The sequence below is a fragment of the Agrilus planipennis genome, unplaced genomic scaffold (genome assembly GCF_000699045.2).
Source record: "Agrilus planipennis isolate EAB-ADULT unplaced genomic scaffold, Apla_2.0 scaffold154, whole genome shotgun sequence".
In the NCBI taxonomy this organism is placed as follows: Eukaryota; Metazoa; Arthropoda; class Insecta; order Coleoptera; family Buprestidae; genus Agrilus; species Agrilus planipennis.
The window spans coordinates 576,212-590,854 of NW_020439244.1; the positions used below are offsets into that span (position 1 = coordinate 576,212).

General features: G+C 37.6%; 2 protein-coding genes across 5 annotated transcripts in view; one reads left to right on the plus strand and one right to left on the minus strand.

Annotated features, from left to right (window-relative positions):
* LOC108738530 overlaps nt 1-2,285 on the minus strand; it is a 13,583-nt gene extending 11,298 nt beyond the window's left edge. Inside the window, exons 1-4 of the mRNA XM_025978217.1 lie at nt 1,688-2,285; nt 1,327-1,524; nt 974-1,256; nt 712-911 (exon numbers count right to left, since the gene is read on the minus strand). Coding sequence (XP_025834002.1) covers nt 712-911; nt 974-1,256; nt 1,327-1,524; nt 1,688-1,850 — 844 coding nt within the window. The 5' untranslated portion in view covers nt 1,851-2,285. The remainder of the gene's footprint in view (nt 1-711; nt 912-973; nt 1,257-1,326; nt 1,525-1,687) is intronic.
* Nucleotides 2,286-12,124: 9,839 nt separating this feature from the next.
* On the plus strand, nt 12,125-14,552 carry LOC108738552. Of its 4 annotated transcripts, XR_001938001.2 has the most exons (10): nt 12,125-12,236; nt 12,306-12,389; nt 12,446-12,510; nt 12,571-12,671; nt 12,923-13,576; nt 13,642-13,703; nt 13,770-13,871; nt 14,026-14,061; nt 14,124-14,345; nt 14,405-14,552. XR_001938001.2 is itself a non-coding variant. In XM_018472016.2 (3 exons), the coding sequence occupies exons 1-3, from the start codon at nt 13,986-13,988 to the stop codon at nt 14,428-14,430; spliced, it is 324 nt and encodes a 107-aa protein (XP_018327518.1). In that variant the 5' UTR covers nt 13,905-13,985; the 3' UTR covers nt 14,431-14,552. The 4 variants fall into 4 exon arrangements, 1 of the variants encoding a protein (XP_018327518.1); XR_001937999.2 differs by having other exon boundaries at nt 12,923-13,703; XR_001938000.2 differs by lacking the exons at nt 12,125-12,236; nt 12,306-12,389; nt 12,446-12,510; nt 12,571-12,671 and adding an exon at nt 12,721-12,860 and having other exon boundaries at nt 12,923-13,703.
* Nucleotides 14,553-14,643: the final 91 nt, after the last annotated feature.

Below are 14,643 nucleotides of genomic sequence, written 5' to 3' on the forward strand. Positions count from 1 at the left end.
TTCGTGGCGGTCTCACCCCCATAAAAAGTTATGGGGGTTGAAAGTTGATTATTTTGACAATTTTCATACACTATAATTCAAATAAAATTCAATAAAAAAAATATTTTCAAGCGGGTGGAGGTGGGGGATCGAAAGAGGGTGGTCACTTGAACAAAACCCGATAACCTAACCTAACCTACGCTATTGATAAAGATATTTAAATAATGTTTTATATAACTTTCTCAATATTTTTATGTATTTTTCCATTAGTTTTACTTTTGAATATTGTTTAAGAATGACTATATAAATATTTACATGCCTAAAAATGTATAAAAATTGGCATATTTACTAACTTTGAACCCCCATAATAACTTTTTAGGGGGGTCAGACCACCATGAACTTTTTATGGTACACCCCCCACCCCATCATCTAGACCTTTACCCTACTATTTTAACGACGAATGCGGTCACTTACAATCGAAAATTGTAATTTTAACTTTGCTATAAAAATTTAGTTTTGTCTGTGTGATCTTTTCAATATCCCCCCATTTCTAACTTCTCTAACCACGGCATCCCCATCAGTCGCCTGTAACACCACATTCCGAACGCTTTTAATGTTTTATTTTGCCCAATAAATGATTTCGATCTATATCCGTCTTTCAACCCATAAAATTTTCTCCTTCTATATCTAATAAATAATGGGGGAGATTGGAGGAATTTGTTGTTTACTTACGTGTAAAATTAGCCAACCATTTGAGTGGAATGATGGCGATGTCGTGATGTTGTGATCGGCTGGTGTTCAAATATTCGGGATGCACGATGGGTTTCCCCGTCCTGATCAATTGGGGTGGATCGGCACACACCAGTTTTTCCCCGTGCTTCTCGCAATCGATACTTTCGTGCGTGTTGTGTTCCCCCAATTGCACTTGGTTTCTAATTTTCGAAAACGTCGACAATTAAAACAAAATTATAACTAATTAAGGTGGTAATCTTACATCGGTCCCAGGGGTGCCAACATGGACGACGAAACGCAATGAGCGGCGGTTAAAACGTATTTCGCTGCGATTAGGAATCCGACGCACCCGTAGCTCCTGAGCCCGTTCGGTGCCTTGTGTCTTAATCTCGCTAACCACGGGAATTCCCCGAGAACCGCCTCCGATCCACCAAATATCCTATTGGGAAAAATCATCGGCTGTTTGCCGCATTCCTTCGGGAACGGGTCCACATCCAACGGTTGCACTGGCGCTTCGATCACGTCCGACGCCGCTTCTGCATCCCCTAATAAATTTTGTAAAAAAAATTTTATTTCTATTATTGATTAGGTGTTATTATAAACATTTTGTTTTACCTCGTATTATAAAATCGGAATATCGTCCACAGCAAACTTTATTAGTCTGGGGGTTGGCATTGCCAGGGGTGCAGTCCGATTCGTCGATAAATTCCTGTTTCGATTTTACATTCCTGTACTTGGCTAATACTTGGCATTCACTAATGTCAATGCAAAATCCGTTGTCACCGTTTGGAGTCTTGCACGGGGTTGCAAATTCTAAAACGAAAGTATTTGAAATCCAAAGCGTAAATAATCATAATATTGTTTGTAAAATCCGCCGCTCTATATACTTATCTTTAAGCGATAATAAATGTAAACAATTAACGGAAAATAATTCTGTTTTTCTGATACATACAATATTAAAGATTTATTTACTTACTTGTTGCAAGGGTTTCGTTAAGGTTTATTGTTGTGTCATTTAAATCGGCTTCCGTTACACTGAATAATGTTAAACAAACGAAGAAGAAAACTTGATAGAACGAAAGCATGGTATGCCTGCTAGAGTGTTCGCGTCGAATAGGCGTTCTTGGATTTCCCATCATCGTACGAAATCCCGAGGTCGCACTCTTGACCTTACAATAGGCGATTAGGTAGATACCAATTAGTTTTCTACTCTATTCGAACGTCGGACATCCCACCATTCACAAAACTACATCGTTTAAAACAAATGAATCGTTAAACAACCGAACGCGCCTTCTTGCAATTGTTAGTTCTTTGACGCGAAGCGATTTTTACAGTGAATACATAAAAATTATTAAAAGATGCTCGTACAGTGACTGCTGCATATAGCTTCGCATACGGCTTACGCAAAACTGCGGATTATTTATTTATCAGGCTCTGTAGTTTCTCACAGTTTTCCCCTCCGCAATATTGTTAAATGCAAATATTATCTTAAGCCTGTACTTACAATTAGTATTTAGTATTTTATGTGTGTAATGCGGGTACGATTATTCATTTTCGACATATTGCACACACATCCATATGTACACGTAATAATAAGTTTATTATTCGTGGCCAGTAAGAAAACACGATGTACTTACCACAAAAATGTTATCGACTGTTGTGTGACCCCTGTAGAATATAGAACAAATTTACATAAACGTATGTAAACATGCACTTTTGTACATATGTAATTATTAATTGGCCTGACTCTTACTATTCAGTTTCTATAAGTTAAAGTTTGGAGAAACAATTGCAATGGTCTTTTTTGTTTTTGTGAAAAAACAAAATACTGCGTAGCGAAAATGTTTTTCTTGTTTATGAACGAATATTGTTTGCCTTTAGGTAAAAGTCAAGAAAATTTAAGTTTTTAGTGTTTTATTTTATTTCTTTGTCAATATTAGGACTGCTTTGGATCGTAGATAAACAAGATAAATTGTTAATAGACATGTTTTGTTAGTATTCACGATAAACTGAGATTTAATATAATCAGTTTTTTGAATTTTAATATCTAGTAGAGATATTAGTTCGAGTGCCAGACATAAAAAGTAATGTTGGGTTTAATCACCCAGGTAGGTGCATTATCGTCTGCAAATGCGTCTAGAAAGTGAAGAAAACTTTCTCCGTTGAAAATTTTCACTTCGTGCAGCACCCACTTGGAATCATTCCGCTAAAATATACCCCCGCAAAGTGCACTCGTGATTTCCCGCGTGCACCATTTTGATACAAGCAGTCTTTTGCCTAGAGCAACATCTATAAATAGTTTTCCTGGCGAGCACTTTTTGCCACTTAGCAAAACTTCGCTAAACATGTAAAGTAGGTACATGGGTACAAAGACGTAAAGATGCCCATAAGGGTTGGAAGCATCAGCTAAACTTAATGTCAACTATATTACATTTTCTGAAAGAAATTATCCCAAAATGCCTGAAATACAGACAATGGTACAAAATTTTTAAGTAATTGATAATGAAAAGGATTGACGAAGATCGTAACATTCGAGATAGTCTGTCCTATAAAATAATTATTAAGGTTTCTTGGAATTGGAAGCTGCAGTGGATAAGGGACAAATAACGAAGAAAATTGTCTTCTCAAATACCAATAAACAGGTATTGATTGACTTGCCTTCGGTCATGTATAGTAACTGACGTGGAAGGAGCAGGGGATGAAAGAGCGCCAATATCCCAACGAGCCTTAATGGATACGTTAGAAAGCAAGTCCTCATTAAACGACGCAAAAGTAGAGATATCGGGTGAAAAAGAGAGAAAAAAGGGCCAGAATCAGTATCAAAAGGGACTGCATCGAAGGTTCTCTCGTTAGGCGGCTCCAGTAATTGAAAACGTTCGTTGAAATAAAGACGAAACCTTGTTTAATTACTACGTTTTAAATAGATTCGAAACAAAAGACATAAGTATTAAAGAAACAAAATATTCTGAAAGGTTGTTGATAACTGAACCACATATAACATAGATTCGAAACAAAAGACGTAGGTATTAAAGAAACAAAATATTCTGGAAGGTTGTTGACAATTGAAAAGCATATAACTAATAACAAAAAAGGATCAAGAATCATTCGTGTAATTACAAACAGAGGTCAGTTTTTCAAAATTTTGGAATTCATACCGAATTATCTGTGCAATCATTAATTTGAAACGTATTTTTAATCATACTAATTAACAAATAAATTAAACATTGCGTCATTTCCAGTAACTTTGTCTCCAGTTTATTTTCAACAAATTGTGGGCATCGCGTGACGCCCTCTGTCAACCGCAAACAGCCGTTCAGCCACCCCATAAATTTCTCCCTATTGTGTAACGTAATGTAATGTTAATCAGGGTACATATTACATTTTAGTCTTGTCACACACGACGTATGATATATCGTGGTCGTTGTCCATTTACCGATTGCGAGACTACAGATGCACACCTACCACACGCACGAAGACAGAAACTCACTGAATCGCACCGTACCGCGGTGGACATCCCCCGCTAGCGTTGGGGGGTAGTCGTTGAAGCGTTAGCGCGGACTTGTTATTTGATATAAGGGAGAGTGGACCGTTCGATTTCCCACCACCCGTTACGCCTTTGGCAATGTGAATTCATCACGGTTCCCCTCATTCCAGGACTTTTTCGATTGGAAAATCGAGATTTTCAATGGGAAAGATTAAAAACCAATAATTAATTGATTGGTAACGCAATTAGAGGCAGCCTCACGTAAACAAAATCGAAGCGGCATTGACAAAAGACAATAGAGAATAGAAAAAAAAGAACAGAAGGAACCTAACTCATCATTGTTTTTGGAACTTCGGCTGTTAATCGTGATGTTACATTGTTATATGTGGGAGAACCGCCTCCCTACTAAACAACGTTTTCCTTCGATATCTGGAGGGTTGTTCGGTAGCGTCCGTCGCGTCGGTGGAAAGTTAGGAGCAGTTTCCATTCTTATTAACTTTTAATTTTGGTTCACTAATTAGCGCCAGTAAATCCGGGGGTAATAAAGTAACGAGAAAAATTAAAACGCTGGCTTACCCCTTTATCTACGGCCTCCCGGGCGTCCGGTTGGAATCCTTGCCTAATTCCCTCGGGAGGCATAAGCGCCGCGGGATTTGTAAAAACACCATATTTCGCCGTTATCAACATCATTATCGGAATTGCACGCCGTCAGGATTTTAGCGGGAACGGGAGCGCTGCATGCAGAGAGAAAGAAGGGAAGAAAAAGAGGAGAGGGCCCTAATCTGCCCGAATTAGCAACTTTTTATTATCCGGCTTATTATATCGGAAACGGGTCCAGATTCAGTACGAAGTCCGTATAATCGCAGGACGTCCAGAATGAAAATTCCTGCGATAGACACACAGTTTATTATTATGGGTTGCTTTTAATTCGTATAGATTTGTTTTTAATCTATATATCGAAGACGCAATTAAAGGCAGGACAACTTTAAGGATAGATATACAGGGAAAAAGGATTAGTAAGGGAAGAAAAAGTAGGAATAGAGTGGATAGAAAAAGATAGGAGACGAAAAATTTGAAGAAGTCGCGGATTATTGGTATCTAGGAAGTCAGGTAACTCAAAATGCTAAAAATGTCAATAAGAAATAATGGCTAGTTAGACATATTAGAAGCATAAGCAGGAGTCTAATTCGATTCTAAACTCAAAATATATTATTAGTAATCAATTAACTTACTAAACGTCAGCATTCGTAGAAGCGTTTCCGCAGTTGATTGTTGTTTGGTAACTCATCTTCATCATAAGGTCGTCAGTCCTGAGACTGGTTGGACACGTACCACCACTCTTTCCTATCCTGAGCTAAACTTCGCATTTCCCTAAAACTAGAACAGCCCACATCCTTAACTATTTGCGAACAGTAATCTAATCTAGGTCTACCTCTACCCCTCCTAACTCCTGTTTCTGCCTCTAATATGTCTCTGACTAGACCTTCATGCCTGAGAAGGTGTCCTACCAACCTATCTCGCCTATTTTTTATTGACTTCCATAGAGTCCTCTGTTCTCCTATTCTTTCCAATACCTCTTCATTTCTAACCTTTTCTACCCACGATATCCTCATCATCCGCCTATAACACCACATTTCGAACGCTTCTAACCTTTTCTTTTCCGCCGCTCCCACTGTCCATGTTTCGCACCCGTACAACGCCGTGCTCCAAACATACACCTTTAACAACCTTTTTCGAATTTCTAAATTAACCGTTCGCGAGCATAGAAGTGACTTCTTTTTATTAAAGGCGACACGACCCTGCGCTATCCTCTGCTTTATATCCCTACTACTCCTTCCATCCTCACTTATCTGACTTCCTAGGTATCTAAAATCAGCCACTTCTTCTAATTTTTCGTCTCCTATCTTTATATTCGCTCTTTCCCTACTTTTTCTTCCCTTGCATATCAGTATTTTAGTTTTACTTTTATTTATTTTCATACAGTACTGATCTGTCAGAACCGCTTTCATTTTATTTAAAGCTATCTCTAGGTCCTCCTTGCTAGATGCTAATGCTAATGTTTGGTAGCTAATAATTTATAAAGTAAAAAAGAAAAGGTTATTATTTATACGAGACCAACAACCTTACGTTTCGCCTCAATTATGAGGCACCTTCAGGGTTAGATTTTTAATTTTCATATTTTATAACTTAGAAACCAAACCCTGAAGATGCCTCATAATTGAGTCGGAACGTAAGTTTGTTGGTCTCGTATAAATAAAAACCTTTGCCCCGTACGTAGCTTGATTTCTTACTTTATAAAATTGTTGGAGAAGAAATCGTTTGAAATATAAGATCCTTTAGAAGGATTCGATTCGGTTTGATAATAACTAAAGCGTCCAGCTTTTCGAGAGCAATTTAACGATCCTTTAAGGGTCCAATTTCAAATAAACTCTAGCGCTTGTTATTGAAAGCCAAACGTAATCCGAGCCTTCCCTTTTACCTGAATATAAGCGGTCACTCATACCCTTCATGTCCCTTACTACTTTACAAGAAGTATCCAATGGTCACAGGAAATATCCCACCCACTATACTCACTCGAAAGTTTTCATAACATCAATGTCCTTCCTCGTCCTGTCTGCACGGACATGCGTGTGCGTCTGAGTGCGTGGCCCTTTCATCTCTGACGTCGTCGATTCCTTTTTATACGCCAGGATCTTTATCCGTTTCGATACTCGAACAGCTTTTGCCAAATTGATGTTGGCAACTTTTACAATCGAATAAAAAGTCCGAAGATAAACAAATACACATGCGAGAGGACTTCAAAGACCGGCCGGGAGCTTTTCAAAGGGCAAAGGGCTCCAAGATGATTGGATGGTTGTACAATCCCTTCTTTTGAGGCGACTTTCTGAATTCAGTGGAAACAAATTAGAGAAATAAATCCCGGCTGGATATTTTGACGAAGCAGCAATAAAATATGTTTTGCTTTGAGGTAAATAATTGTCCAAAGAAAATTGTCAAAGAATACAAGAAAAAGGTCGCTTTTCCCCAAACAATTGATGCAGTGTTTGATATACGTTATCGTGGTCATTTTCCTTATTGTAAAATGACTTTTTCCCTTCGAGTTTGTTTATTATTATTTTCTGACAAGATTATCACGATTTTCTTTAGACGAAGAAAGAAAAAATTTTAATTCTTTTGAAAACTCCAATCCGTAGCTTTGTTTTTTCAAGATCTGTTCATCTTTTGAGTTAATTTTAAGAAGGTTTTCCAGTTTTCGAACATTCTTTGAATGTTTTATGAACGAAGGAAGCTTAGGGAGTTGAAAATTCCCTTTCATGTTGTATGAAAATTGATTTTTCAGTAGGCATACACTTTAAATTGTTTGATTATACCGATATTCCGTCTGCTTTATTGGCGCGTAAAAAGCCTCTCTAAAATTAAAGCAGTAAAAACCTTTTTATTCCAGTCTTCACAATAATAAAACGTAGGCAACAGACTCTGCAGAAATGTTTCACTGTTTTAAGTCGCATAACTTTATTCTCTGTTTTTGCAATAAACATTTCGAATTTCGATATTAATACCGCTTTTATCGTTTTTATTTTAAACAGCCGAATAATAACGCTTCCACCTACATAACAACGTTTTATTTATTTTTTTATGTCGCGAAATACCTTCAAAATATCAAATCTTCACTTAAAAAAATTTATATCAAATACTTTAATAGTGGTTAATATTTAATATTAATGTGTAGATTCACTTGAACCTCTCGTGGCCTAATGGTCAGAATAATCGAATATGAAGCCATAGGTCTCGGGTTCGATTCCCGGCGAGGGTGTAACAGCAGCAACAATTTTTTCTTGTTAATTTGAAGTAATTTCACATTAATATTAAAAAAACTGAACCAAGTGTAAATACAGCAGCCCTTACGGTGATTTCACCCTCTCCTCCAACCTTATACACATCTTATTATTCCCCTTGTGTGGTATTTACTTTTCATCCCTTTGTTGAGTATTGAGTTCTATTTACATTTTCATTCCAATTACAATGATTTATTCGTTGTTTAAAACTACATGTGCCGGCAAGTTTTTCAAATTCATTTGCAACTTTGTACCAACGAATTTCCCCCATCAGTTCGACTCGCTGGACGGTTTATGGTTGGGCATAAAGAGAGACTCCTAAAATTAAAGTAATAAAGCAGGGTTTTACTACTTAGTAACGAAAACAGTAATATATATGTACGTGGCAGTAGCAAACCTCTCGTAAATGCTTTATAGTTTCGAACATTTCGAATCGTGAGGGATGTTTTTAGTAGTATTTATCATCGCCAACGTTTTCTCTCGTCAATCCACTTTACATAAACAATTTTTACGGTGATCTTTAAGGAACTTAATGTCACTTTTCGAAACTGTTGCATTTTATAGAAATTTTAACCCAAACATGTAGATAATGATTTCATTCTCAGGACGAAAAGTAAGATTTCTTTTCCTTATAATATGAGAAAATGTAGTAATAATATTTTAAAACTTTACTCTGATTAATAAATAATAATTAACCAACGTTTATGTAACTTAAGCAGTAGTTTGTAGTGGCCGTAAATGGTTCAGTGGCATGAATGCTTGACTGGCATACCGGCAGGCCTGGGATCTGTTCACGGCCGGCGATGTACTTTTTTTTCACGAGAAATTTAGTTTTTGAACAATTTTCTTTTTGTAAGATTTCTAATTAATGTTACGAATTGACTATTTTTTTTCTTGAATGCCAAAAGAAGAAGAAAATAATTGCGAAAATTTTAGATCTTTGTAATTTTTGAGAAACTAGTGGTAATTTTATTTCTGCGGTGTAATGATATTTTCCTTTTTATAAACCAACCATCCTTTTATAAACCAATGGATTATTTCACTTGTGGAAGCCAGTGTACGGTGAAACTTTTCACTTGTCCCTGCTCCCTCTTGTTTTCCGTTGTTTGATCATGTCAATGCTAAATAATTCAATAAAACCTTTAATCTTTCACTGGTGGGGTACCCGAGACTTGCTCGTCAAATAAGGAAAATAATTAAATCAGTGCATCACGAAAGAGAAAAGCGCCTCATTGTACACCGACGTGGACGGCGTCGTTACACCACCACTTTAACAATCCCACCAGCGTCTCCCTTTCACTCCATATACCTGATCGGGACTCTTGAGCCCCTTTAAAAGACAATGGAACAACGGGATCGGATGCTGTTTTATTAATTGCACGGGCGAGTTTCGATTAATTTTGTGTTTAATTAAAGACGCGCCATCAGTCATGGAGGACGTGATCTCTTACGCAACCACGCGCTGCCACCCGATCTTCTTTTATCTCTCTGCTGGCTTTGTCGCTCCCTCAATCACGGGACGTCTCAAGAAAGGGTTGTTCTGTTTACCCCCGAAACTAATTAAGGAATATACGCGCCATACACGACGGAATACATGTAAGACTAATCATTTTCTAATCGAGTTTGACGAAACAATTTTGGCCTTTTTGAATTGGGGAACTGCCACTTCCTTCCCCTGTTTGTGTATTCCGCTTTTGTCTCCAACTGATAAAAATCGTGATTTCTACATCTCCAGCCATCCCAATCGTCATAATGGTACACTAAATTCGAACAAATTCATTAGTTCAGTCAGTTGTACGAAGATATTCCACTATGTAGCTAAAATAGAGAGAGAGAGAGACGCGGGGTTCTAGAATATCATCTAACAGCCTCCTTCGTAATAATAATGTATGACGTTTTCCGGATCGAGTTTGTTCATGTGAAAACAACTGACGGCTCTCCGTTAAGGGCGTGTTAATCAGTATTGTTTCGAAGAAACAATGAAACCGCCGCTGCATTCAAAATGTACAACTAGAAACAGTCGCCTTAAAATCAACTTCTCAGACGTTCAACAATGCAGACAACTGACGTCGAAGAGTTTTGATAAGTTGGTTCGTTGTAAGGGTTCTGATGAATTCTATAAAACATAAGGCATAAGGCGTTATGATAAAACATAAGGCGTTATGGATCAAATACGTCACAGCAAATGACTTGTATGGCATATAAACATATTAAAAGCAGAAACAGGAGTTGAGAGAGGTCAAGCGAGCGTCTAAATTCGATAACTGTTACATAGTATAGGTACTTCAAGGGAAATTTTGGATTAGATTAATTCAGGATAGCAACCCATATTTTTTTTTTTACTTTTTATACATACGATAACATTGCTTCTTAATAAATTTTACTGCATACTGACGATGAAAGTAAGATCGATAGAGGCAGAGAAGGAACCTTTTTTAGGGGGTTGGGATGTCGAACATTCGATAATTGGGCGTCGGACAATGGGGGGCCCATTTCGAGGTCCAGCAGGCAATCCTATCATAATTTATATCTATAGGCAATGGTCACCTGCAGATTGGGACTTGATCAAAGAAGTTCTGGATGGAATAACATAATGCGGCCGTCGCAAGGGGGTTGTTGAAAGAGATTATTAGAGGGGATGCTGTTTCGACGAAAGAATTTCAGCAATCTGTCCCTGCTGGGGTCACACAGCGACGGAAATTAATTGGACGACGCAACAAGAAATTATGACGAAATGTCAACATTTATTTAATTATTCGTTTATTTAAAATCATGCACTTTTCGTTTCTAAACTATTAATCTTACTAGAAACATAAATTTTCATCCTTTTTTTAAGGTTTGTGTTCACCGTTTACCTTTTGTTTGCATTTTTTGCTGTCGTTTGTTACACAGCCTTCTTATACGTAATATTGGGTAGCTTTTCTTTGTTTATCACTTCTTTATACAGTTGATTTTCTTTTGTTTCACATTCTACGTCCTTGCCATCCATCTTATTCCGTTGGACTCCTTCATTTCCTTCCTCTTTCTGGTACGATCTGATTTTCCAACTGCATACCCATCACATGTGTCTGTCCATTTTGTCTCCTGTACCCATAATAATGCATCTGTTTCCTTGTATCATCTGCTCGCAACGCAATCGTCCTGTGGGGCACGCGACAATAAATATTTCTGTTATTATTAAAATAATTCCCATTCTTTGCGGTGTCCAGAACAGGGTTCCTCCTTTCCCGGGTTGTGCCCGTGCCGCCTGTCCAATAAATTCCGATAATAAAATGCGACTGGAATTTTTGCGTATAGGAGAAATAACACGTTCCGAAAAACGTCCGCAGAATGCGTATAAATTAGTGACGGTGGTGCCTTTAGGTCCGGTCTCATTTAAATTTATTCCAGGAGCGGAAGGAGAACGGTGGCGGATAATGCCTCCAAACATGCGGACATTTCCCGTAATTGCGAGAGGGTCGCGCTCGTAATGCCCGCAGAATTCGGTCGTAAAGTGTTCATTCTGATCGTAAAAGTGGTAGTGTGGATTGCCCCGATGGCACCTGATACTATTGTCGCCCCCCCCCTTCCCCGTCCTCCGCAGTACAGGGGTTGGCATCAGGTCCACACGTCGTCGTCACGATTAAGAAGAAGCCGTACGCAAAAACGACAAGAGAAATTGTGTCGTAAAAAAAAACCGGACGAGGGCAATTTTCACCCTGAAGATGTGCTCATTTCAGTCGATAGGGTGGCTGAAATATTATGTTATGAAGCCCTACATCGCTTCTTCGAAAAGAAGGATTTAAAACCATCGACACCCTGTGTATATCGGTCTTGTTCAAGCTCTAAACTGAATGTTGTTGGAGCATACGTAATCCTAAAATGTAGCGTCGTGCTACAGATGGCGTTTACCGCGCCATTTGTAGTATTTTCTAAAACGCACTGTTAAGACAGCAGGTAAAAGTTGGTCTGTGTTCTGTCGAAGCTGCGCTGATGAGATCCAAAAAGATCGAAATCGCGATCCGTGTCTGGCAGTTTCGACAGAATACAGACCACTTCGAATTATTTTATTCTAAACTAAATGTTACGAACCAGCTACAAATTATGACAAAAATGTCACATTCCAGGTTCTAAATTGTTAAGTGGTTTAATACTTATGTACAGTTGTGTGCCAAAATTGTTACTGTTTCTTCTTTTGCTTAATTATGCCCTTACCGTATACGCGGGTAAGAGTAAATAAATGTCAATTTATTTCGGAAATGCATATTATAAACACCTGAATAATCAAATTTCAGAGTTTGTGGATTATTGCGATTTTTGCGGTCATGTAGTACACAGGTCTCCTTCCGAAAGGTTCCCGAGAAGACTGGGACATATGAGTACGTTATATTATTTAATAGATAAAAAACAACCAATGATACATGTTAATTATTAGGGGAAGTATTTACGAAGAAGTTTCGCCAAAAATGTCGTTGTTGTAGTTGTCAACAAAACAGAAGGGTAAATTACGCAACACGTTATTAAAATACGCTTGAATTGATTTAATTCGATTTAATTTAGCGCCAAATACAATCCCTGTTGAAGCACTCCCTTCATCCAGCTCATTTTTTACCAACCCTGTTCAGAAAAAAATGGAACATCAACGAATATGCACCGGAAAGGTATTTTGCAAATGAGTTTTAACGTTGATGTTACATATTTATGAAAAATGTATTTATAACGAACAATCTGTCATTTGTAAAAGTCAAAATTTTTGTCGAGTGTCCAAAATCTTGGACAAATGTATAGATTTTTATTCAGAATATGCATATTATTAATAATATTTAATTGTCCTTTGGAAGGGTCAACAGGTACGAATGCCCTTTTATTAGGTACCCTTGATAGGTACAATTTTTTTACGAATTTTTGTTAGACCCCTGCGGAGAATGTGTAAGATGTAAAATGCAGTTGTCAGAATGCCGTTGTGCAGAAAACAAGGAAATAGAAGTGGATGTTGAAATAGAGTGTAAAAAAGCAGCGGTGCCATCCTGTAAAATTAAAAAAGCTCCCTCGTCGTGCAAACCGCCTGCGCCAGTTTGCAGAGGCAAACCACCTAGAAAATCATCCTGTAGAAAGAAACCGATCCCTTTAAAAATAAAAACGTGTCGTTGTAAACCAAGAAAGGTATGCTGTGAACCACCCCGTCAGCCACAACCATTGCCGAATGAGTGTTTACCACCCCCTAGCGAAGGGCAACTCCTCTGTAGTGAACCGCAGGCACCCCCAAATGACTGTATACCACCCGCGAATGAACCACAAGTGGAATGCAGTGAACAAGAACTTTTACCATCTTCCAATGATCCACCGGTATCACAAACCACATTTAATATATGCGTTTCTTCGCCCATTGAGGAACCCCAAAACCTCGAACAATCGACACCCAGAAAATCAGAACAATTAGCCTCCAAGAAATCGTGGAAACAACAAGAACTTGCATGTTGTTGTCCACAAAAGCCAGACTGCGAACCAAGTCCATTGGTTCATATACCAAAATCAGACTTGTCCACTATTCCAAAAGGGGAATCAGGTGGAGAATAGCTTTCCTCAGTCAATTTTTAAACTGATACGAATTATACTCAAAATATCTTTAAGGTTTATCGTCGGTCACCAATTGTAAAGAAAAATGCATATGCTGTTCTTGTCGAACAAGGACGGTACGTACTTCATGAGACGTAACAATTGTTAATTAATAACAATATTAATTGCCCTTTACCATGCAGGGACCAGACGTAATAACTACACGAGTTTACAACTTTCTTCAAAATATTAAGAAACATATATGCAAACCAGAATGAACTTGTTTATTTGAAACAATTTCTTGGGTAAGTGCAAGAATGTTTTGTCATTTGCCGCAACAAGGATAGCTGATTTTGTATAGCACACAGTGACGTTTAACAGTTGTCAATTGTCTAAATTATCGTATTTGTAAAATCTAAATGGCAAAACTTTTGTTAACCGTTTTTTTTATTTTGATAGTCTGTCTGGTTTCCCTTTCTGTTTCTGGATTTAAAGGTATTTTCCCATGAATTCAAAAATATATAGTTACAACTTTCTTTTGTGAAACCGCCTTGTAGGATGTGCGATTTGTGGTTATTCTAAACATTGTCCACGGAAATCTGTTAGGGACCCCAGAATGGCTTACTATTCTGGTAATCCGAAACTGGTTAGTCCAAAGCAATACTATTCCGACAAAACTTATGTCGAACCGACCCACAAACAGTATGAGTCCCAGAAACCATCCCCTAAAGTGATTTACAAGGAAAATGTGAATCGTCCCCCGGCAAGATCTACTTCAAGTATATAATAGCAACAATTCTTTTGTCGATAAGCCTAATAACAGAGATTATTATCGTAGAACCTACAGTATGTCGACCATGTTAGAATTCACAATTAGATTGGTTATCGAAGCAGGAACGGTGCAGACTTAAAAAAAACAGAGCAAAATTGAGCAAAAATTGAACAAATATTTATTGATGAACTAGAACTAACTTTAAATAAAAATCTTTAACTCCTACTTTATGTTCTTAATTTAAAAACTAACACATTCGTCAAGTATATATATATATATATATATATATTTATATAAACACTAAG

Bases quoted from the DNA above. Each gene is read 5' to 3' on its own strand.
- LOC108738552 (XM_018472016.2), top strand. From the start codon at position 13,986: ATGGCAAAACTTTTGTTAACCGTTTTTTTTATTTTGATAGTCTGTCTG. The intron at 14,062-14,123 runs GTATTTTCCCAT...ACCGCCTTGTAG, and splicing joins TTCTGTTTCTGGATTTAAAG to GATGTGCGATTTGTGGTTAT. The intron at 14,346-14,404 runs GTATATAATAGC...TTATTATCGTAG, and splicing joins CCCGGCAAGATCTACTTCAA to AACCTACAGTATGTCGACCA.